At 43.5% G+C, this 23,437-nt stretch overlaps 1 protein-coding gene across 2 annotated transcripts in view; it reads left to right on the top strand.

The window, feature by feature from the left end:
* The window catches only part of LOC143360360 (uncharacterized), a 277,601-nt gene that overhangs the window by 143,076 nt on the left and 111,088 nt on the right, over nt 1-23,437 (top strand). For both annotated transcript variants that reach the window (XM_076799127.1, XM_076799128.1), the window contains exon 5: nt 4,209-4,614. In XM_076799127.1, the coding sequence (XP_076655242.1) occupies nt 4,209-4,614 (406 nt within the window). The remainder of the gene's footprint in view (nt 1-4,208; nt 4,615-23,437) is intronic.

Below are 23,437 nucleotides of genomic sequence, written 5' to 3' on the forward strand. Positions count from 1 at the left end.
TACAAGCAAAATTACCTACTTAGGTATGGTACGCACGGCGATAATGCAGGTAGAAAGTGTTGTACCGTTCGGTTATCCCAAGCCCATCAATTTTATGACGAGCAAGGTCAGACCTTGGTCAACTCTAAAAGTGAGGCTAGCGTAAAAATTAGTTTCTATGACGAGTTTTAATTACTTTATGACCACCGTCCGACGAAAACACGAAGGAAAACACACGGTCCGCACGTGCTGAAATTGACTTCTTCATACTAAATCATAATATCGCACTTGTACTCGGAAAACATAACAATAGATACTATTTTTACCAAGAAATTCCCGTGTGATTAATTCCATGATATTCGACGTAAGCTGTGGGTTATAGCAGTTGGCTAAGATATTAAACTGTTACCGCCCACTACTACCCGATTGTAGAGGATGGCAAGACGCCATTTCGTATGGATTCGAAGTGGTGACATTGTATTGATGCGAAGCTGAGATTCTTCGGAACCTTCTGGTTCCCCGGCAAGACTGCGGTGACCTATCTAGATACGAATGCGTGGCCGATTGGTTCAGAGTGGAAGAGGCAGGCCTCGTTTTACACGCATTTTTGGCTGTATTCGAAATATTGGATACAGCGGTCACACATACTATGTAGCGTGTGACGTTCGACGTCAAATCATTGGCCCTACAGGTACGGCTGAGGTGGGGATAGGTTTGTTAGCGTAGTAATAAATTGTTATTTTTTTTTTTTGTTATAACGTTTAAATTCCTTAACAGCGTATTCTCCACCTATTACCACGAGGAACTTTGAAAAGTTCTGGTTGTTAGCTTCTTAAATAAATACAGCATGTTCATTCTGCCTTCGTGCCGCCACGTCAGGAGCCTGACAGGCTGTAGCATTGGCCTGCGAACCTGTCGGGTTCTAGTAGCAGACGATACGCTGTGCCTTTGTTCCGAGCTTCTAGAACACTCTCAAGTAGATGTCCCGGCCCCGAAAATTCGTATAAACTGGGAAAAAACCATCAGGCTTGCTGGCCTCTGAGATATGCATTGGGCTTTAATCGCCTGGGCAGAGCATCCGGTAACCGCAACCACCGCAGCCGCTATTTGTTGGGGGGTGACGCTGTCGTCGAGGCCCCGAAGGCGGAGCTCTGCCTTCTTGACTGGTCTCGACACGGCCACTGCCATAGCCACGAGTACCTCGCGCATCTTACCCACGAGGGAGTCGACATTCGCCGGTCCTGCCGGACCGAGGATTTTCAGGAGAAGGCCTCCGTTAAACGCCCTGTTTATGCGCATTTCGGCCACCCCACGGCTCCTCCATGGTTTCTTTGCACCCCTCAGGTATCGTCAGCGACACCGCTGACGGTTTCGGGGTGGTGGGGGGAAGTCCATCTTGGGGGCCGGCTGTCTCCCACCAGCCTCCTTTGTTTACGCTTCTGGACCTGACGTTGGGGAAGGCGATGGGGACGAGCCGCCTTCTTGGCTGCCACCCTCTTGGTCCTCCGACCCACCACCTCAGTCCAGACCTCCTCGACGGAACAGGGGGCCAGTTGGTCGTTTGAGGGGTGAGAGTGTGGGCGTGGCCGCAGAAGTCTTGTGTGCCCTCTGGGAGGGGGGGGGGGCAGGAAGAGTGGCCGCCTTCATAACGACGGCCTTTTTCTTCTCCGTCTGTCCCTTTCCTCCCGTAGAGGTGGGGCGAAGAGTGGGGATGTTTGCTATCGGCCTGGTCGCACGCGCGGAAGTGGGCGTGGTCACGCAGTATACCGCGGCCCGCAGTGACTCCATCTCACGGTAAATTGGGCCCGTCTCTCGTCAATAATCTGGGCCAATTTCTCCAATAATCCCTGTTGTGGGGGGATGCGTCCTCCCGAGGGTGAGCCACTATATCGACGGGGACAGGGGTGGCCTCGCCACCACTTCCGCCGCCGAAGGGGTGGGCCTCGCCCGGGGGAGGGGGGGGGGGAACTGGCGTATTCGAGCCTCGAGCTCTTCCTCCTTCCAGCATGTGAGATCCATCGCCGGCTGGCGGCGGAACAAGCCCGCTCCGCCGCCACCAAATGGAATGTAGGAAGCACGGCGAGGAGACCCGCCACTCTTTCCAAGAGTGCTTGGCTGCGCCGGCTAGCCCCGAGCGAGCGGTGCCACACAGGGGCCGCATGAAGGGCTATGGACGGCACCACCTCCATATAGAGGCAGCGGACTTTCAACCGAGGCCCCCCGACATTGGGCAGCAGCCGCGCAAGGGCGACCACCGTCTTCTCTTACGGTTGGGGGGGGGGGGGGGCGAGAAGCTCGAAGTGCTCCACGAAGCGCCAGCGGCCATCTATGACCAGGCCCAGGTATATCATTCTAGGCCTGATTTCGACGGAGGTATCGACGACGCAAATCCGAAGGACCTGACCACGGGGCGGCCGCCACGACGGAGACGAACCATAAATCCATATCGCCTCGGTATTTGCGGCGGCCACAGTGAGCCCCATCCTCCGGATTCGCCCGACCACGCAGTCCAGGGCAGCCTCTGCCAGGTGCTTGGTCCTCCTCCAATCCCCCCCCCCCGGCGTAAACCAGAGTGTCATCCGCATAGCAGATGACACCCGTATCTGAGGGGAGGACAACCCGCAGCACCGCGTCAAATGCCAGGTTCCACAGGAGTGGCCCGAGGACCGACCCCTGCGGAACACCGCGGTGTACCTCCCTCGTGTGCACGATCCCGTACTGGCCGGTAAACACGACTTCTTTGTCGCGGTGGTAGTCGCCGACCACCTCCATAGTGCGTCAACACCGTGCACCTTAGATAGCAATACTTTTGTTGTATACTTATATTCAATTCAATCGCAACACCAACATTTATGTCACAACATTCAAATCAGAAAATGTACGTGTTGTTTGGTATATCGTGCAATCTATAAACCCTTAATTATTGTTCAATATCCTAATCTAATAATTGAACGTTCCCACACGATACAATCTTACCGCTCGGATTGCATCAATTAAATTATACAAGTTACGAGGCCTACTAACTATCCCAGCGGCTTTCTGATTTCGCATCAGGTATATCGCAACATACCGTAGTCCAACAAAGATTTCTCCAACCTAGTGGCTCCCCAATTTCGCATTGGGTTCATCCACGAAACCTATACCGTCTGAGCGGCTCCCCAGTTTCGTATTGGGTTCGTCCGCATCTTACAGCTCCCTGATTTCGCATCAGGATCGTCTGTGAGTTATCCAATCTCCCAGCGGCTCCCCAATTTTGCATTGTGTTCGTCCGCGCTGTTACACAATCTCCTAGCAGCTCCTCGGTTTCGCACCGTGTTCGTCTGCGATTGACTCAATTTCTAGAGGCTCCCTGATTTCGCATCAGGTTCGGCCTCGACGTCTATAATCCTAGCGGCTCCCCAATTTCGCATTCGGCTCATCCGCGTACCTAACTAACAAATTGAAACCATATTACTAGGGTCATAAACCTTCGCCGGCCTCTCGCGTTGCTTGCGTATTTTCACATGATGGGCCCGGTAAGGTATTGTAAACCTGGTTCCGGGCTGCTAACTTGTGTCATAAATAGACTTCGGATCTTTATGTAATATAAAAAGTTTGTGCTCCAATCACAAGACACAAGAGCTATACAGAAATTTATATTTTTCACTAATAATTCTAGTGTAGTGAAAGGAATATATGCATTATGTAAGACTGTTCAAGTCTTTTAATCCTTTCACTGTTTGAAATTGCACCTACTCGTGTTTGTCATAAATGTGGGAATGATCGCATCAGCTGTGAAGGCCATCAGCTGACCGGGTCGTTGCCCTCGCGTCATAAACAAGCGTCGCGCGCCCGATCGTCGAATGCCGGACGTCTTTTGGAAAAACGCGACGATACGGTCGGAACCACGGAAACGCGAAAAACGACAGTACCACGAAAACGCGATCAACGATAGTATCACGAGAACGCGATTAACGATTAGAACGATTACAACTCATGGCTTACGATAAAGGATTAACGATTACGATTACGATTTACGGCTTACGTTTAAGGACCACGAATACGGATACGTTTTATTGTTCTTCTCTCGCGATATTATTGTAATTTTCGACACTTCTACAAATAAAGGGCAAATACTTTTTATCTATAAAAATCCTGTTCCTACATAAATGGATAAAGGAGTCTAGTAATAAAACATCTGTTATGTCTCAAGACGGAAATCATAGTGTGTGATTATGTTTCTGTTTCAGACTTGCTTTAACTCACGTGGTTGCGGTCTTCGCACGCCAGACGTGCACCGCCGCGAATCGTTGGGCTCTCCGGCAGGATTTTGGCCTCGTTGTAATCCGGGTACAGGACTTCCGAGTCCCTGCGACTGTCGCCTTTCCACCGATCTCTATTCTTCGCGGTATCGCGGATCCTTGAGTTCGATCCCATCACCGGGTTTAGAGGTTGTCAGCGGTCCGTCGCGGAGACACTCCTGGCGAGCAACGGCGGCATCCTTCGACACCTGGAGAGTTCCAGTTGCTACTTCCACTCCGAGACCGACTTGGTCTTCTATGCCTTCGTCGCCAACGCACGTGCATCCTCCAGCAACGTCTTCAAAAATGGCCAAAAACGTTCCTAAAAGAACGCGATCGAAGGTTACTTTTCAAGGTAAGTTTTCTCAATTTTTCTTCGGAAAGCCATATACGCGGAGCGACACAAAAGGAAAAAGGCTGACTTTAAAGTTGGGAAATTAAGAATGAGACTAGAGAAATGAACCAACGGTTGTGGAAGTTGTTTGTTTGGCTTGCGAAAATATTATAAATCTTAGCCTTGCTTCATTGCTTTACTCATTGACAGTACGAGTGAACGTATCTTCAGGCGTGTTCTCACCTTATTTGGATCTTGCGTCTAGCGATTTTTGACTCTTTCTAAAGATCAAGTTTGTGTTCGAAGGAACATATCTCTTCTCCGGTAGAAAGTGTGCAATAAAAGGCAACGAAGATTCTCAAGAGTTTTACAAAATTTGACCTGCACAATTGGTGATGATGTTTTCTACTTTGATTTTTCTATAGTTATAGCTACCGGAAAGGTCTTTTTGACAAGTCTAATACAAACCACCACCCTCTGTTTTTATTAAAAAATTAGTCTTATGGACATTATCAATAAGATTGAAAGTAAATTGAAATTATTTTTAGGAATGATTTTGTGACATGTACCTCGTACTTGGGCTGATTTTCATAGTATCTTGAGTTGATTGTCACGGATTTTAAACAACCACGTTATTAATGAAAAATCGATGTAATTATAAAAATATCTTTATCGCTGGCGGTATTTCGTGGCTATGGTAAATATTACGTAGTGTTTGTTCGAAACGCGACGGGTCGCGAACGTTGACTTCTATTGTACAGGGTCGTCCAGTACATATTAGCATTTCATTATCTGTCCGCTGTCTTTCAAAGTATTAAGAGTAAGTTAGTTAAGTTAAAAAAGTATTAAGAGTAAGTCAAAGTACGTAAGAGGATTACAATATGGCAGTAACAGTCTTTTTGTACCTGAAAGAGTTACAGAGATTTCAAGGTCGCCTTCACTTTCATTAAATAGAAACATATATTTTTCTATGTACTGTTCGATGCAACTCGACATTCTTTACAAAAAAGTATTAACCTATGTGTGTCGAAAAATTAATGATTTAAGAGATATTTCAACTTTAATTTTGTTGAATTCTGTAGATCTTATTTGCCACATTTTCGTGTTTATCAACTGATAGTAGTTTTCAATAAGAATATAGATGTTGTCACGATGCCAGTTAAGACTTTATTTATTATATTTACGATCAAGTAAAGACAATCTTAGTTTCCGAGATAATCGCAATAAACTTTGTGGGTTTGTGGGTCAAACGTCAACTCCTTCTTTAATACAACAGACGTGTTCCTAGTTTATTCAGAACTTAATTGTTCTAACAGATACAGCGATCTCAGAATATTAAGAAAGGCGCCAATAATTTAATGGAAATCGAATCTTTTTTTAAATAAAAATTCTGCGAGGTAATGAGTAAAATGATAGTCGCGGATACCATAACGAGGAATATTCGCTCCCATACTTGTGGAGAGTCCACAATGGAGAGCGCAAATGTTTGGCGTATGAACGCCACATTCAAGATCTACAAAAGGGTGAAGGAACAGGGATATGTAAGGCGGGTGCCTTAGAATAAGTGTTCAAAATCAGGTTCGTGGCTGAGTCGTTTATTTAGCAATAGGAGTGATGTCGCGAGAGCGTCCGGCGTGGTTCAACTAAAACAGGCGATTCACTTCGACTCGCGGTTGAACTGTTATTGCGATTTAGCAACGACCGGACTGGACTCTAAGTGACTCGGCAGAGAATCGGCTGTGACTAGACTTCGTGACTGACTACTGGCGTCGGTAGTCTGCTGCCTTATATCCTCGAAAATGCTTGTCGGCTGATTGGTGGAAGTCCTTGCGAGGAACTTCCACCAATCCGTGCATTTTGCATAACACGCCCCCGTTCCGCGCCTCTCGTGCGTGAGAAGGGTGAGTGCGTCGTTTTGTTAAAAACTAATTTTGGTGATGCAGCGGGGTGTCTTCCGGGCCCCGTGCCAAGTGCGGTACGTGACTGCTGGCTTACGTCAACGGGCCCAGCTTTCCCGGGTGATAGAAACCAGGCACGCGTCGCTGGGACACTCTAGGGTGGAGACCCTTAGACTACCCAAAATTTATGGCGTCCACTTGCGCTATTGAGTTCGTCGCTAGGAACTACAAGGACACATCTGTCCGCTATGTGGCCAAAAACGTTAAAGACGTTTTCTCACAAATAGCGTCTTATGCTGTGCAAAACATAAATCTTTCTTGGTGCTGGTGCGCTGAAGATTTCTCTTCCGGCGCCCAGCTAGCCGCTACAAGGGTATAGCCGGATAAGGAGGTCAAAAGTGCGCGTAAACCAAACAAAATCAGGTTTTTCCGTAATTTCTTTTATTATTTTCAATTGAAAATTCTAAAAAAAAACTAATATTTTTGTTTTGCTTGGATGACTTTCGAAGCGAAGAATTAACAAAAGAATGGCAAGCCCCCTAGCGGAGACATAGAATGTCAATGCAACGCCTATCATGTTGTTTACTTGCGTACTAAACAAATGAGAAGGCGCTCTTTAATTAAAGAATTAAAATATATTACTTTCTAATGAAATAACTGGTGGATTCGTCTGATACTGCTGCGGAGAAAGGGAAAGGTTAGTTCTAGGAGAGAGAGTATCTCGATTTCTTGATTTTTACTGTTTGATTAATATAACCTTATGCAAAATCTAGTATTCAACCAATTCGGATACCAAGCCACATATTAGGAATCGTTTTCAGATTTTTCCGTTGCAAACTCTGGTTGTAAAAAACTAAAAACAAGAAAAAAATCGAAAAAGAAACAGATTTAATATTAGAAATTGAGGAGACACTACTAAAAATTTAATTTAGCAATGAGATATTGTCCTAAGTATTATACTCATTTTTTTCAAATTTCAGAGTTTAGTGCATCATTTATTTATGGTACCCGTATGCAGCTATTGAGACTGTGACTAACTCCAATTAAAATCATGCTAGGGTCTGAAACTAAACAATTCTCTCAAAAATAGCTTTGTCTAGCCACGTATACCATAAATTTGTGTAATACAAAAAACAAACGAAAATTATATGCAGGATATATTCGAATATTTTGAAGGTATTTTTACGGCCCCGGTTGATGCAGCGGCTATGGTCTTTAGAGTCCGGTTCATCAGGTGAATTTTTTTACCCAACACTCAGTGCACATTATTTGTTTTTTTTATGTGTGTATATCCGCGGCGGTGGTGTTTGTAACAGTGCCTACTCTGATTCTAATTTCATGCATCATTCTGGCTCTGAAACAATGCACGAAATCCCTGCTAGTTTCTTGGACCCAATGGTGAGGGCCCCTAACCTTACCTTCAAGCGCGGCATATCGCCGGGCCCAGAAGACGGTAAGAGCATCCCGCCGAATGAAAACCCAAGACCCAGGCTCACTAAAACGCCGAAATTACAGTCCCTGCAATTAGACAGGATGTATAAGCAATTCCTGAAGGAAAACAACATCTAAGTGGACAGCTCTACTAAACCTAACCTTAGCCAGACAAGAAAGCAGCGTATCACCACACCCCTGGCGACGGCATCAGGAAACATACCTCCGAACGGGCCCAGTCCAAAGCGCTCTCCAACTCCACCTGCGGGATGGGAACTCTCTAAGAAGACCCTCTAGTCCAATACTCTCTGACAATAATAATGTGGAACTAGAAGACAATAGCATAACATCCGCAGCTCTGGAGAAACCAAACGAAAAAACATACGGCAAACATTAATACGAAAGATTCTACTATACACACCATCATCGAGATCATTGTCTCCGTTAACATACGAAAAACAGCCTTCTTGATCGAAGAAACAAACCCCGATAACCACACCATATACGTTAACAACAACGACCATCACGACAGTATCTGCGCCAAACTCGTAGACGCTAAAATTCAACATTTTACGTACACACCAAAACATCTAAAACCAAATTCAATTATCCTTAAAGGAGTCAAAGGCTCCTTCAGCACAGAAGATATGAAGCTAGAAATCTCAGAAATGAAGCTGCCGAACATCAACATTCTCAACATCACAAAATTCATATATAAAAAAAGCCAACCGGGCAAGTACCACTTTCTCCTACAAGTTTCGAGTGAAAGCAGAGCTATTCAGGATAAAGGTCATCGCATACCAAAAACTCCGCTGGGAACACCTCAGTAAACCAGACATTTTCGAAAAAAAACTTCTCGAAAGAAAAAGAAGGAGCAGAACTCCACCAAACAAAAACAGCCTGGCAAAAGATCAACCTCATCCTCTCCACAACTACAGAAAACTTTTCATACGTCCAGGCGGTAGGCAGCGTAAGGACCCCCCTCCCCAACAGGAACCCATACAATACAGCCGTATCCAACAGAAAGACTGCCCCACCACCTCCGATCGGATAGAGCCATATTCAAGAGGACCCCACCACTACCACTAGCCCCCCTCCCACATGGATAAATAGTTTTAAGAATAAAATATCATCTACCATGGCCTCCCAGTTTAGAACAGTAGCCTCCCAAATAGCAACTACCTTTGAAAAAATCGAATTTATTCTAAATTTCATTTTTAATAAGCAATTTGATGACTAATTCCCTAATAATAATAGTGGCTAATTACCGACGACTGGAACTCCAACAATTCTGACATTATTTTCCTCTCCGAAACCAAACTTAATCCTAGTCACAGATTTACCTCAAAGATTATACTATCGTTAAACTTGACCGGCCAAACTTCATACAAGGGCCATACTCATCCGCAGAAATCTGCAGTTTGAAGAGATTTTTAACCCTTCCTCAGCCTCTAACGAGATTCTCGAGTATACCATTATTAAAATTCGCACTAGTAAGAATAATTCTCTGTTCCTTGTTAGCGTTTACGCAAAAAACGATAACAGATCTCTATTTATCTCTTAGCTCGATAGTTTATTTAGTAAGCTTGACCTACCTAATAAGGATAAATATTATATATATAACTGCAGGGGACTTTAACGGCGGAAGAAGCGCTTGGGGTGATAGGTTTGAGAACCAAAGAGGTAAATATCTTAGGCAGTGGGAATCGTGCTATGACTAAATACAAGCTATGTATAACTCCCCACCCCGGCATACCCCTCTTACAAACCAGCACAAGCTTTCCTAGATATTTGGCTCACAGACTCAAGACTTAGGTTAGTTAACGGTGTCCTTGGTAAAGTCGAGCCTCCCCTATGACAGCGACCTTGCAGGTTCACTTTCAAACTCCATAACGACACCCTCCCATTGGGAGCCCCTTCTTTTATGGACCATAAATTTAATTTCAAGGCCACCAAATGGGACAAATTCACTAAACACCTATCCAGAACCTACCTAACAAGGTTCCTGCAGACCGTAATCTATCCAACACTGATATTGTCTCGAACCTTCAGACCATCAATGAAGCAATCCCTTTATCCATCTCTAAAACCGTCCCTAAGTCAGAGCCCGGAAACAATACCGACCGCTACCTTATACGCAAGATTGCCAAACTCCAAAAATCCAAGAGCTATGTTATATCACTACTACATCACCTCCACACAATAGACCCCCTCGCTAATAGTGCTTTAACTAAGCATGCTAAAGCTATTCACAAAACCATAACTGCTTCACTTCAACGGGAATTTAAAAAATCCATAGAAAATTACTGGACTAATTTAATAAAAAAAGAAACTGACTTCCGGAACCCCGACAAATTCTTCCCCAAAATTAAGTCAATATTCAGACACAAAAATTGGACACCATGAATGAACTGCACATCCCGCCAGACAACAGACCCATCATTGACAGAAGCAACTGTGACCTCACGAACATTAACACGACTGACAACAACTTCATCTTCACATCGCCCATAGATAAACTCATCATAATAGGAACCCTTTCTACGAATGCATTAACTACCCCCGCTATCTAAACACCGACTCCAGGCTTAAAGCCTTAATCGACATTGCTGCAGATTCTGTTAAACATAACTTTATTCATCCATTCTGCTGCCTCTGCTCGGTTATCATCACACTCAAAAAGCTTCCTAATAAAACCTCGTGTGGCCTAGACAGCATCCCCCCCTCAATCGTCAATCCCCCTTCAATCAACCGTAACTAATTCCCAAAACTGCGAAAGTGCGCCAAAATGTTACGCATTCTGAAGAAGAGGAAAAACCCCAATGACCCTTCTAGCTACAGACCCATCAGCCTCACACCTAGCCTTAGCAAGGTCTTCGAAGTAATCATTAACAACAAAATAGCCTCCTATTGCGACACCATTAACCTAATCCTCGACCACCAATTTGGCTTTAAACACAGCCACTCCACAATCCATGTGGTGCACAAGCTGCTGTCTGATCTGAACACAAAAGTCGGCAATAGCTACTTAGTGGGCGCCGCCCTCCTCGACATTGAAAAAGCATTCGATTCAGTTTTGCTCAATGAATTATTATATAAATGGGACACGGTTAATCTCAAATCGTTTTTCACCTGGGATGACATACATCTATTCTCCACCTAATCAAAGAAGGGCCTCAGCAAGGCACCGTTAATTCATCTATCTTGTTTAATATATATTGTCACGTTGCCCGGATTTTCCGGCCCGTCCGACGGGAGAAAACCCGGGCAACAGCGGGTTTTTACAGGCCGTGAGGCCGGGCCACGCTCGGCCGCGTGATACGTGGTCCACCCGTGACAAACGGTCCCCCGTAGGCTTGAGTTTTCCCGACGGATGACACAAGGTTCGGGACTCGAAACGGGCGACAGACACTCGCAAGTGTCACACGAATAATTGCGTAAAGAACACGAGACGCGAATTATAATACCGAACCTACGAGAACCGCGCGAGGACCCGAATAGCGGCAGCCTGGGCCAGGATTCTACGCGGAGGGAATACGGGACGTTTCCCGCGGCGGAAAGGTTTCTCACAACGAAGCGTACACGAGTGTGGGATTCGAGTTAACATTTATTTCATCCGGTCTTTACAAGGAGCTGCCGGGATCGCCCGGCAGCGGTGTAATCGAAGCCCGTGCGATTTTACAAGTTTGTACGACAGGTAGACGGTCGCTCGCGCATTTTGCACCCGGATATGCTTTTCTACGCGTCGAACTCGATCGCGGGCGCGATGTACGGCACTTCTATCGGCAATTAGCCGGTCTAGGAGCGACCGGGTTCAGATGGAATACGCGGCAGCAAATTCTAAATGACTGTGACCGTCGGAAGCAGTCGGAAACGGCGATACGGCATCCGTCGCGTCGTCCAACCGTAGGACACCTCAACGTTGGCCACATTCACGAAAAATCGGCAACGGTACGGGTCCCCCGCGGATCCGCGTCTCCGCGTTACAAACCCGGCTACATACAACCGTAACGAGACGGTCACGCGGCCCCCCGCTGTCCGGCCAAACCCGCGTTGACTCAACCCGTCCGTTTACCGACCAACATCACCCCCTTGCGATCCTATTCTAATCGCGATTTACGGCGACGTAGGTAACGTCTTTACGTGACTCGAAGTCCGACCGATTCACGAAAACGCTAACCGAGCCAACGCGAAAATAATAATGGTACGAAAGCCTGATCGGCACTTACCACTCGGCAACGTGGTTTCTCAGCTGCTTAGCTCTCTCGTTGTTCGGCAGCTTCTTACGATCGTTTGTCCGGCAGCAGTAAATACTCAAAAGTACTCGATTTCTTAGGCAATAGTAAATCGACTATCCCGGACTGAATTCGGCGACACAGCGCCCTATTTCGCGAAGACTCGCCAACGCGGAAGCGAGGTGTCCCCCACTTTCCTCATTTTCCCTGCTCCCGCGCGACGCTCGGACCTATCGCTAGCTTTCGCGCGGCAAGGCCGCGCTCGGCGGTCCGGGGCCATCAGCATCGGACTTATAGGCTAATTCTTCCGAGATGACACGCGTCGATTGGCCAGTTCCCGCGGAAGAAGACATCAAGCCGTTCCCTCGACGGACCCGTTCAGCTTTCCGGGGCGAGGCGGTGATGAGGTTGAGACGATGTTCTCCTCAGGTCCGTACTTCCTCGGCGGCGCCTCGAGGTTGACAAACCCGGGCTCGGTGCTTTCCTCGATATTTTCCTGCGGGGTGTCCCTCGTAGCCGTCCCCTGAGCGTTTCTTCCCGAATTTTCCGCGCTCATGGGAGAAGGGACAAAGGTCCGGGTCCCCCTGGGACCCGGTCACGGACCTGCAACGTCTCGTCGCGCCAAGTGGCGCGGTGTTTAAAAACGCGTTACTCTCCAATCTGGGTTATCGGATGGTCCAGGGAGAACGATCGCGACAGCCGTTATCGCGGCGGTGCTGCCAAAGGGCGGCCAGGTCTCTTGGTCTTTATTCGGAGGGACATGGGCAAATCTGCCACGTCACAATACCTGAGCGACCTTTCCAAACTGTTCAACTTCAACGAAGACGAAAATGCTGATCTATTAGCCTTCGCTGACGACGTTATCGTCTACTTAGCCGGAAACAGAGTTGACGCAAATCGCACCCAATGTGAGACCATCCTCTTTCGAAAACCCCTGGACAGACTCAACTCGAAATTCAAGGTCAGCAGTAAGAACTTCCAAATGTCTGCTACAATATCTGGTACAGTGAATTCTCGTTGCGAGACAGTGCTACCTTCGCGGTTGGGAGTCAGTGGAACTACCTCCACCACCGCGGGGTATACCTTGCTCTCGAGCTTCACTTTCCGTTTCTACGTGCTACATTGTATCGGAGAAAGATATTTTCTCAGCCTTCTTTACACTATCCGTCTGTAGTCATAGGTTCATGACTTACAGACGGATCTGACTCTTGGGTTTCCAGCGTGTCCTGTGTATTTTAAATGCAACGCTCGGCGAGAACCTCAGATTTCGTCTAATTGTCAGTCGCCAGAACCGCCCAACTAACTCATGACAAGAATTAACTGTACCTGCAACAAAGAACTGATTCCCTTAATTTCGAGAGATTTAGTGTTCGTACCGAAAAAAAAGACTCTGGACAGACGTAGCAAAGACATGTACAAACACAGTGGTATGCATTTTTAATTGATTACTTACTTATTTAAGACGCAAAATGTCTAGAAAAAAGGCACAGCGTAACATAGCGTGACAGTCAAGGCCAAATGCCTGCCGGCCCCCTTATGCAAGATTTATGGTTTGCACGGCGTAAGACGCTATTTTTGAGAAAACGTCTTTAATAATTTTGGCCACTTGGCGGACAGATGTATCCTTGTAGTGCCTAGCGACGAACTCAATAGCGCAAGTGGACGCCATAAATTTTGGGTAGTCGAAGGGTCCAGCTTAGAGTGTCCCAGCGACGCGTGCTGCTTTCTATCAGCCGGGAAAGCTGGGCCCGTTTGACGTAAGCCAGCGGTCACGTACCGCACTTAGCGCTGAGTCCGGAAGACACCCCGCGGTATCACCAAAATTATATTTTTAACTAATCTATGCGCTCACCCTTCTCACGCACGAAGGGCGTAGATCGTGGGCGTGTTAGGCTAAATTCACTGATTGGTGGAATTTCCTCGAAAGGACTTCCACCAATCAATTGACAGGCGTTCTTCGGGATATAAGCTAGCGAACTATTGACGCAAAGAGAGTTGAGCTAGTAGTACGCCTCTATCCCGGACGCTGCCGCGACATCTTTGTATCTACATAAAATAAACGACACAGTCAGCGAACTCTGATTCTGAACATTATTCGAAGGCATTCGCCTGCGATAACCCAGTTTCTTCATGCAAATTAATACATCTTTGTATTATCTATAAAAAAGTATTAAGGTACTTATGTCGGAAATTGATCAGTGTAGAAGTTATGATGTTTGTCCCGAATATCCGCAGGCCGCCGCGCCGGACCTCGGTGGGCCACACAGTGGAACAAACTTTTTTTTCCCGTGAGAAAATAAATTACGCATACCCCGACTTTCTGCGGGAAGCCGGGGTTATGTGGGACTATCCCCTGGAAGAGTCCCCGGAGAGTACCCACTAAAAACTCATGCCCACCTAAACTAAAGGGGAGGTGCCTGGATCACGCAAGTACCCAACAGGACACCTCCCAGCTATCATACTATCCGGGGGGAGGGGTTAGTTAGCCTCCCCCACTACCTACTCTATAAGATGATTTTTTTTTTTATAAAATTGAAGTTGAAATATTGCAAAATAAGGGAAAAATAGGGGAATTATGGTACGAATGATTTTTAACTTTGAAAATCCGTGTTAAACTTGGAGTATTTCAACAAAATTGTGATTCATCGAATACCATGGACGGTCAGAATTTTTTTTTACATGCTATAAATCATTTTCCTTAGATTTTATCACGCTGATTTCAAATCTGGTCCCAAAATTTGTCTACCTCTTCAGGAGATTGGAAAAAATCGATTTGTATAAATAAAAAACCAATGAAATCATAATTTTTTCGTTGAAATGTCTTGATAACCCACTGGTTTGAAGGTATATTGTATTCCTATATAGGGAACACATTCAGAAAGGACATAATAAAGGATTTGAACGTTTTGAGTTCCTTACAAAGTGTGAAACTCTTCGTGATCAATTAACGTATCGCTGTCATTGTCGCTGACACTCCTTGTAGACTCTTTGTGGCTGTAATCTTATTTAAATTAGATATATATTTTCCATAATTATATTTTCATTTACACAGGAAGTTAGATAAGTATTTAATCTTTTTCATCAACTTCTTTTACTTCTCATCAACAAATTTTTAAATTTCTGGTAATATATTATTTTCTTTGTACAAATTTAATATCGATTTTTCTTTTATTGATATCGTTGCTATTTTCGGATCAGTTAATTCTTTCGGTTAGTTAGTCGTGAATGCAGTATGATATCTTTCCTATACTGTCCATGCTACCTGTTCGGTCCCACACAGACCGAACGTGAGATTTACCACGTAAACACGGTCGGCTGCAATAGCCACTTGACACTTGAGGCGACGCGACGGTCCCAAGATTTTGAGTGTCAGCGGACACCACTTCGAGACCTCCGTGACCGAGCCCATTGATAGGGCTATATACAATATCTCATTTTTCCAGACCATCTTTCCCATATCCTTCACACCTAATCCATTTAGATAATCTAAACACAGTTCCACCAAACCGCACACCAACGACACCGAACCGCAGAACGCTAAAATACCTCGAACCGAACACACAAATCGCTTGCACATACAACACGTATCGCTCGAATCAAGAACACAAATCGATCGCGTCGAGAACACAATTATCGCTCAGACAAACTCGTTGTACATATTATACCTCGTCAACTGACTTGTGATTGTTAAGTTTTTAAATGTATCGAATTGTTATTCCAAAACGTCGAGTTCCTTTTAAATAGACGTGGTTACCCCATAACTTCGTCACGACCCCGAATATCGTACGCGAGCACGCGATACGGGTGTTACGACCCCGCGAAGTCCGGCAGGCGGACTGACGACATTTCGGACGCCTCACTACCGTTTATTTACATATGTATAATAGTCAGCTATCAGTAACTGGAACTGTGATTCTTCATTCATGACAAAGTCGAAAAATAGAATGTTAGATGTTTTTAATCGAGCAATGTACTTAACCGCCCCGAAAATTGCAACGATATTAACGCAAGAATTACCGGACCAGTCAAAATGACTGGTTCTTAATTTTTTCTTTCACAATTACTGAAATTATATAAACGATTTTATCAGAATTTTTTGAATGAACTTCTTCATTGAAGTACATAAAAGTGCTGTTACAATAAAAGTTGTGTGAAGTCTGAATGGATACAGTCTTGTCCCTATTACAAAGCAATATATATGTTGTTAAACTCGCACTTCACTATGGTTGTAGGAGTGGACTGTATTGAATGATTGATGAACCGGAGGATCGAGTGCATTACAGTTTATTACAAGTAAAGGTCAAGAATCAAGAAAAAATGACATTAATCCGCCGCTCCGTCTTACTATTTATGTGATACGCTGGAACGTTTACAAAACCGGGATAGGGAAGTTGATTGGTTGGAAAGAGAGGGTGGAGTTAACAAATCGTTGACCAGAGTTTGTAGAGTGGGAGCAGGGGTTGTAAAAATAAATGGCAAATTCCGAATTTTTCTAACGGTCGTCCGAAGCGCATCTTCGAATGACTCTCGCAGGTATGGTTGTAATTTTTATGGTTAGGGCCTAAGACCCTGTGCTATGTGCTAATAAAAAACTAAATCCTCGGCCGGCAACGGTTCCTCGGACACTATTGCTTCTAACGGAAATTTCGCTACGCGTGATGCCACCCGTCTTGAACGGTCACGTTCAACAAAATTGACTATTAACCTTCGATTAGGTAGCAATGAAACAATTAACAGTACCTTACAACGTATACAAAGTAAGTGTTATCTTAAATTCGAGTGTACAATGTTAACTGTATTATTATATTCTATGTTTTAATTGTATTTATACTATGCGTCACTATGTTCTATAACGATAGCTCCACGATCCTGCCTAGTCTCTTTTTTAGAATTATTTAGTTTTATTTTTATTATTTAGAATTATTTACTTAGTCTATTTTTTTTAATAGCTAAGGGGTGCGTGTTTTAATCGGCCACCCACTCTAATTAAGCCGTCTTCGTCAATAAGTGGCGCCAGATTCAGCAATTTGCTCCCTTTGCTAACTACTTTACCTTGCCTTAAATCCTTTAATTCTTGTGCAAAGGTATGCGCCTGAACCAATCTTAAAATATATGTGTGTGCCTTCGCAATTTCTGTGGTGGTTAATTCACCAGTAATTTTAATTTTGCTCCTACAATTGAAGTAAAAACGTAATACGTACGCTAATATTCTATTAAGCTTGTCTATTGATGAAAATTTATCTACGAATGACGTGTCGATGGTTGCCAGTAATACTTTAATTTCGCGTCTCTCTGGTGTATCTATGATCGGTAGCTCAATAGAAGGCCACCCTTCCTCGGTTTGAGAGAGCCACTGCGGACCCTTTAATCAAAGTTGATTGTCGAGAATCTGTGTGGGAGATAGTCCCCTGGATATAAAATCGGCCGGGTTTTCCGAGCTTGATATATGGTTCCAGTCTTGACAGTCTGTTTTTTGTTGTATCTCACTAACACGATTCGCTACAAATGTTTTTAATTGGTGCGGCGGTGTCTTAATCCACTGTAAGGTAATGGTCGAGTCTGACCACAATATGACCTTGTCAATTCGAATATGATTTAATGCGTTAATAGTTTCGTTAAGCAAATGGGCTAGTAGCTTAGCCGCACATAATTCCAGACGAGGTAATGAGATTGTTTTTACTGGTGCAACTCGCGATTTTTCACTTAATAAACTGACCTTGCAACTGCCGTGTTTGTCCAACGATCGTACGTAAATGCACGCATCATAAGCATCAATACGCATCGCTAGCATCAGCAAATCCATGGAATTGAATTACTACTGGGTTATCCATAATAGTTTTTCTAGGTATTGAAAAGTTGTTCAGAAGTGGTAGCTCTCTTCTAAATTCTAACCAACTTGTTAGAATCGAGGATGGTATAGATCCATCCCAACTTATGTTGACCTTCCACAGCTGTTGAATGATTAATTTTGCGCGGACTATTACTGGTCCTAATAATCCCAGTGGATCAAATAATTGCGCTATATGTGATAATATGATACGTTTACTGAATCTAGAATTGGTTTCTATAGCCCTGATTGTATAAAGAATTTTATCGCTTCTTGGGTTCCAACCAATACCCAAAGCCTTCCTCGTCTGTTCCATATCCAAGGAAAGAGTTCGTTCATGATGATTTAATTCTAGACCCTCCAGTAGTGCTGTATCATTTGAAGTCCACTGCATTAAGTTAAATCCGCCTAAGCTTGCTAATGCTATGGCCTCGTCTCGTATTCTTAATGCGAGCTGACGAGTGGGAGCTCCAGTGAGTAGATCGTCCATATAGAAATCTCTCTTAAATATTGCTGCTGCTATGGGATATTTATCCCGTTCATCATCGGCTAGTTGTTGTAAGCAGCGTACAGCCAAGAATGGAGCTGATGCTGTCCCATATGTAACGGTGTTCAATTGATAGAGAATTGATAGAGAATACGTATCTTGATCCAAATGTAATTTACGTTCTAATGAGTAAAATCTCTTTAGAGCTATCTTTACGATTTCTAAGCGGTCACGCACTGCTGCTTGTAAAAATTGGTTGCAATGAAATAATTCATGATTCTCTTTACAAATTACACACTTCTTCGTGTTTGCTGACGCTACATATGCGTGCCCCCTGGTATTAATTCTACCTTGATTATGACGTTCCTGTTGCGTATTCCGTCTAGGTGCAATAGAGACCTCCGATTGAACTTCTTCACCCCGCGCTTGCTTATCTATAAATTTCAACAATTGCTCAAATGTTGGCATCTCGTCGATCTCCAAGATACGCTCCCATCCGCGCCGTGTATTGTTGTCTAACTTCTTGCTGATTAAATAAACTAGTATCGCATCCCATTGTGCTGTAGGCTGGCCTAAGTAATTTGTTTCTGAGGCGTTTAAGGCTGAAATTACCGACGAGATTTCCCCACGTAACGCATTTTTTAATAAGTGGAATTTTTGTACGGCTGGTAGGTCTTGGTTATCATGGACCAATGTCTTAAAGGTATCGTGGAAACTATGCCATTCAATTGGGCTACCGTCATATGGCTTTATTTGTATTTTCGGTAAAAGTGTGCTCTCTTGTCTTATCATGACTGTGTTTGGTGAATCTGTGCTTCTAATGGTATTGAACGTTGTTTGCGGAGATCGTAACCCTTCAATATGTCTGTTGATAGTGCTCATTACTTTATAATAATTCCGTCCGAACTGCTCTCTTTCGACGTCATATTCTGAAGCTTCGTCTTCTAATTCTATACTGAATTGTATGGTTTCGAACGTCTTGCTCAACTCGATTACCTTTTCCTTACGAATTCGTAATTCGTGTATGTCAAATTGTTCCTGGTCATTCAAATATGTTTCTATACGTGCAATTTGTCCCTTTACTGAAGCCCGTTGTCTCTTAAGACCTTTCAATTGAACCGACTCTTGTTGGTTAGCCATTTTACAATACTCCGTGTTTTAACTACTGAAATCGAGATCGACGCTATTTAAATCGAAAGGAGGGAATATTAAGGAATGGTGATTCGTAGACTCACCCTTGTTACGTATGGAGACGTTTCTCCACGTTCATTTCGATTAGAAGTTCTAATCCCTTTTCTGAGAACGAAAAGAGTCCCAACAGGTCCCTTGTTTAATGATTGTACTCCGGCTGGACGCAGCTGACACGAAGCATGATTCAGTAAGAGCACCGTACGATTTCTTAATATGGAAATCTTCAAAACATCCCCTTCTGGAATGTTTTGTCAAGATAGTCTTTGATAGGAAACATCCTGGCTAACCCTTCGTTTTACCCCTTTAAACAAAAGATCCAGCTGCAAACCTTAAACTCACTAGAAACGACAAATACGAGTATGCGACCGTAGAATAAAACAGACACACTTCCCTCTCATTTTTTAGGGTATATAAACCCATTCATTTTCATCCTCTTCGGTTCAGTTGAGTAGTAATTGTGCAGTCACGTCGCGTTACACGCGTAAGAGTCAGTTCTAGTGAGATCGGGTAAAAGTCCCTTTCGAATCAAACGTAACCTTATAGAATCCGTTAGTTCGTGTATATTCTATTTGGCTTTCAACAATCACTCTCCGACCCCGCATTGCCAGTGCGTCAACACCGTGCATCACTAGGTAACAATTTCTCTAATTGTACACTTATCACATTCACTCGCGACACAGACAATTACACTTGTAACTATTCCAATTCAGAATAAATTGTCTTGTTTGTTAACTCGCATAATCTACAACCCTTAATTATTGCCTAATATCCTAATCTAATAATTGAACGTTCCCACACGATACAATCTTACCGCTCGGATTGTATCAATTAAGATATATATATATATATATATAAGTTACGAGGCTTACTAATCTTAAATTCAAATCAACAAAGATTTCAATATTAACTAATAATAGAAACCATATTCAAGGAGTAATAACCCCCTCGCCGGCCTCTCGCGTTGCTCGCAGCCCTGGCTCGTAACACCCTACAGACGCTTGACTTCTGGAAATCATGATGCTGTCGCAAATCCAATGTTGTTGTGATGCCTCGATGCTGATCCTGTGATGCTGGATGCTGCCTCCACGATGTTTTATGATTCCACCACGATATTCGATGATGAATCAATGTCCCTCTTGATTCTTCCGGTGTCCGTTGGCTGCTTCCTCGTTAGGCGTCCTTTACGGCTGCTCCCGGGTGTCAGTACACCGTATGGTCCTATGGTGGTACTGTTGATCTGCCCCCCTTTCACAGAGGCTAAGATCTTGCTCTATGTATGAACGTTGGAGTTCCTACAGCTGTTTTACACCACGTTGGTTCGATGATGCCACTACAATGATTTAAGGTCACTTCTTGAATTATCCGGTGACCGTTGGCTGCTTCCTCGTTAAAGGCGTCCGTTACAGCTGCTCCCGGATCTGAATATATGTATGGGTTGGACTTCTGTGGTGATCCAATTGCACTTATCGATCCAAAACTTCACTTGTCACCAAATGTATAATAATTGATTGAACTGTTGTTCACTTGTCCCGCATCCGGCTCGAAGGACCAAAATGTTGTGTGCGCGTTTTCTATCACTTGATATAGTTAAACTCGCACTTCGCTATTTGTTCTAGGAGTGGACTGTACTGAATGATTGATGAACCGGAGGATCGAGTGTATTACAGTTTATTACAAGTAAAGGTATAGGATCGAACTGACTAGCTAAATTCAAGAGTGACCTTTGCTTATGCCAATGTTACAGTAGTCAAGAATCAAGAAAAAATGACATTAATCCGCCGCTCCGTCTTATTATTTATGTGATACGCTGGGGCGTTTACAAAACGGGGATAGGGAAGTTGATTGGTTGGAAAGAGAGGGTGGAGTTAATAAATCGTTGACCAGAGTTTGTAGAGTGGGAGCATGGGTTGTAAAAATAAGTGGGGAATCCCGAATTTTTCCAACGGTCGTCCGAAGCGCATCTTCGAATGACTCTCGCAGGTATGGTTATAATTTTTATGGTTAGGGCCTAAGACCCTGTGCTATGTGCTAATAAAAAACTAAATCCTCGGCGGGCAACGGTTCCTCGGACACTATTGCTTCTAACGGAAACGCTACGCGACAATATATCAATCGCATTTATTGATCGGTAGTTCTAGTGTTAATAAAAAAAAATGGATATTAAATTTGTACAAATAGTTGTAAATGAAAATATGATTATGGAAAATTGATATCTAATTTAAATTACATTACAGCCATAAACAGGCTACAAGAAGTGCCAGCGACAATGACAGCGATACGTCAAGTGTAAGTTACTTTGCAAGGAACTCAAAACGTTCAAATCCATTATTATGCCCATTTTGAATGTGTTCCCTATATAGGAATACAATATACCTTCGAACCAGTGGGTTATCAAGACATTTCAACGAAAAAGTGATGATTTCATTAGTTTATTTTCGTATAAATCGATTTTCTCCAATATCCTGAAGAGGTAGACAAATGTTGGGATCTTACCGTGAATGGTATTCGATGAATCACAATTTTGTTGAAATACTCCAAGTTTAACACGGATTTTCAAAGTTAAAAATCATTCGTACCATAATTCCCCTATTTTTCCCTTATTTTTCAATATTTCAACTTTAATTTTATAAAAAAAATCATCGCCCTATCTCATTTCTATCAAAAGTTCTTTGATTTTGACACAAACTTTGTCAGTTTGTTCCATTGTGAGCCGCATAGCCTACCAGTATGCTGCAGAACCCAGTGCGGCCTGCTGCACGCCGCACAGTGGTGCCAAATGGCCAAAAAGCGGCAAAAAATCTGTAAAAACGAAACTATCCAACGAATTTGTTTGAAAATTTGTGGAGAGGTGGTCACAGGTACAACGCTTATTTGGCAAAAAATTTTTCTAAAAAGTTGTTAACATTAAGTAATATGGGCTAATTGAAAATCTCTGTTTTCTGCCCATTTTTTATTTATGGAAGCTTACAACAAATCCTTTAATAGATTTTGGTCTGGAACTAATCGTTTTGGCAAGGTGTAATATTGATCTAACTTTGTACAAAACATCATGAGACCCTTCGAGACCTTTTCGCCACAATTTAAGTATAAATATCAACTTTCAGAATTTCCAAGAGTGAATCGTACGGAAGTTACGATTATTTGATGTTCCAGGTGAAATTTTTTAGGAAAATTTCTAAATAATAAAGAAAAATGCGAAGTGCATATGAGTTATCAATTTTTTATGTATAAAAAAATATTTAATAACAATTTTTTTTATCTCACATAAATTATTTTTATAGCGTTCATTGGAGCACTACCAAAAAATACCTGTTGCATTTTTGCGGCAGTGGTCCAGTGAACGAAAACTTTCTTTATTTAACATAAAAAATTGTTATTAAATATTTTTTTATATGTACGAATGTTACATTTTTGTAATTATCTGATATCTATCCCTTAAAAATTTCACCTGAAACATCAAATAATCGTGACATCCGCGCGATTCATTCTTGAAAATTCCGAAAGTTGATATTTAAACTTAAATTACGGTGAAAGCATCTCGAAGCATCTCATGAAATTTTGCACAAAGCTAGATCAATATTGTAACTTGCCAAAACGATTAGTTCCAGATCGAAGCTATTCAAAGGATTTTTTGTATTCCTCTGTGGGTAACGGAAGAAAGGTGAAAGGAATGACTCCGTGGTGGTTTCCTCACGTAAATATATTTAGACGTGTCCTCGTGCGGGAGACTTGTTGTATCTCAAACGTTCGCGACTCGCTCTCTCTCTCTCTGTCC

Source organism: Halictus rubicundus, chromosome 13 (assembly GCF_050948215.1).
Source record: "Halictus rubicundus isolate RS-2024b chromosome 13, iyHalRubi1_principal, whole genome shotgun sequence".
Classification (NCBI taxonomy): domain Eukaryota; kingdom Metazoa; phylum Arthropoda; class Insecta; order Hymenoptera; family Halictidae; genus Halictus; species Halictus rubicundus.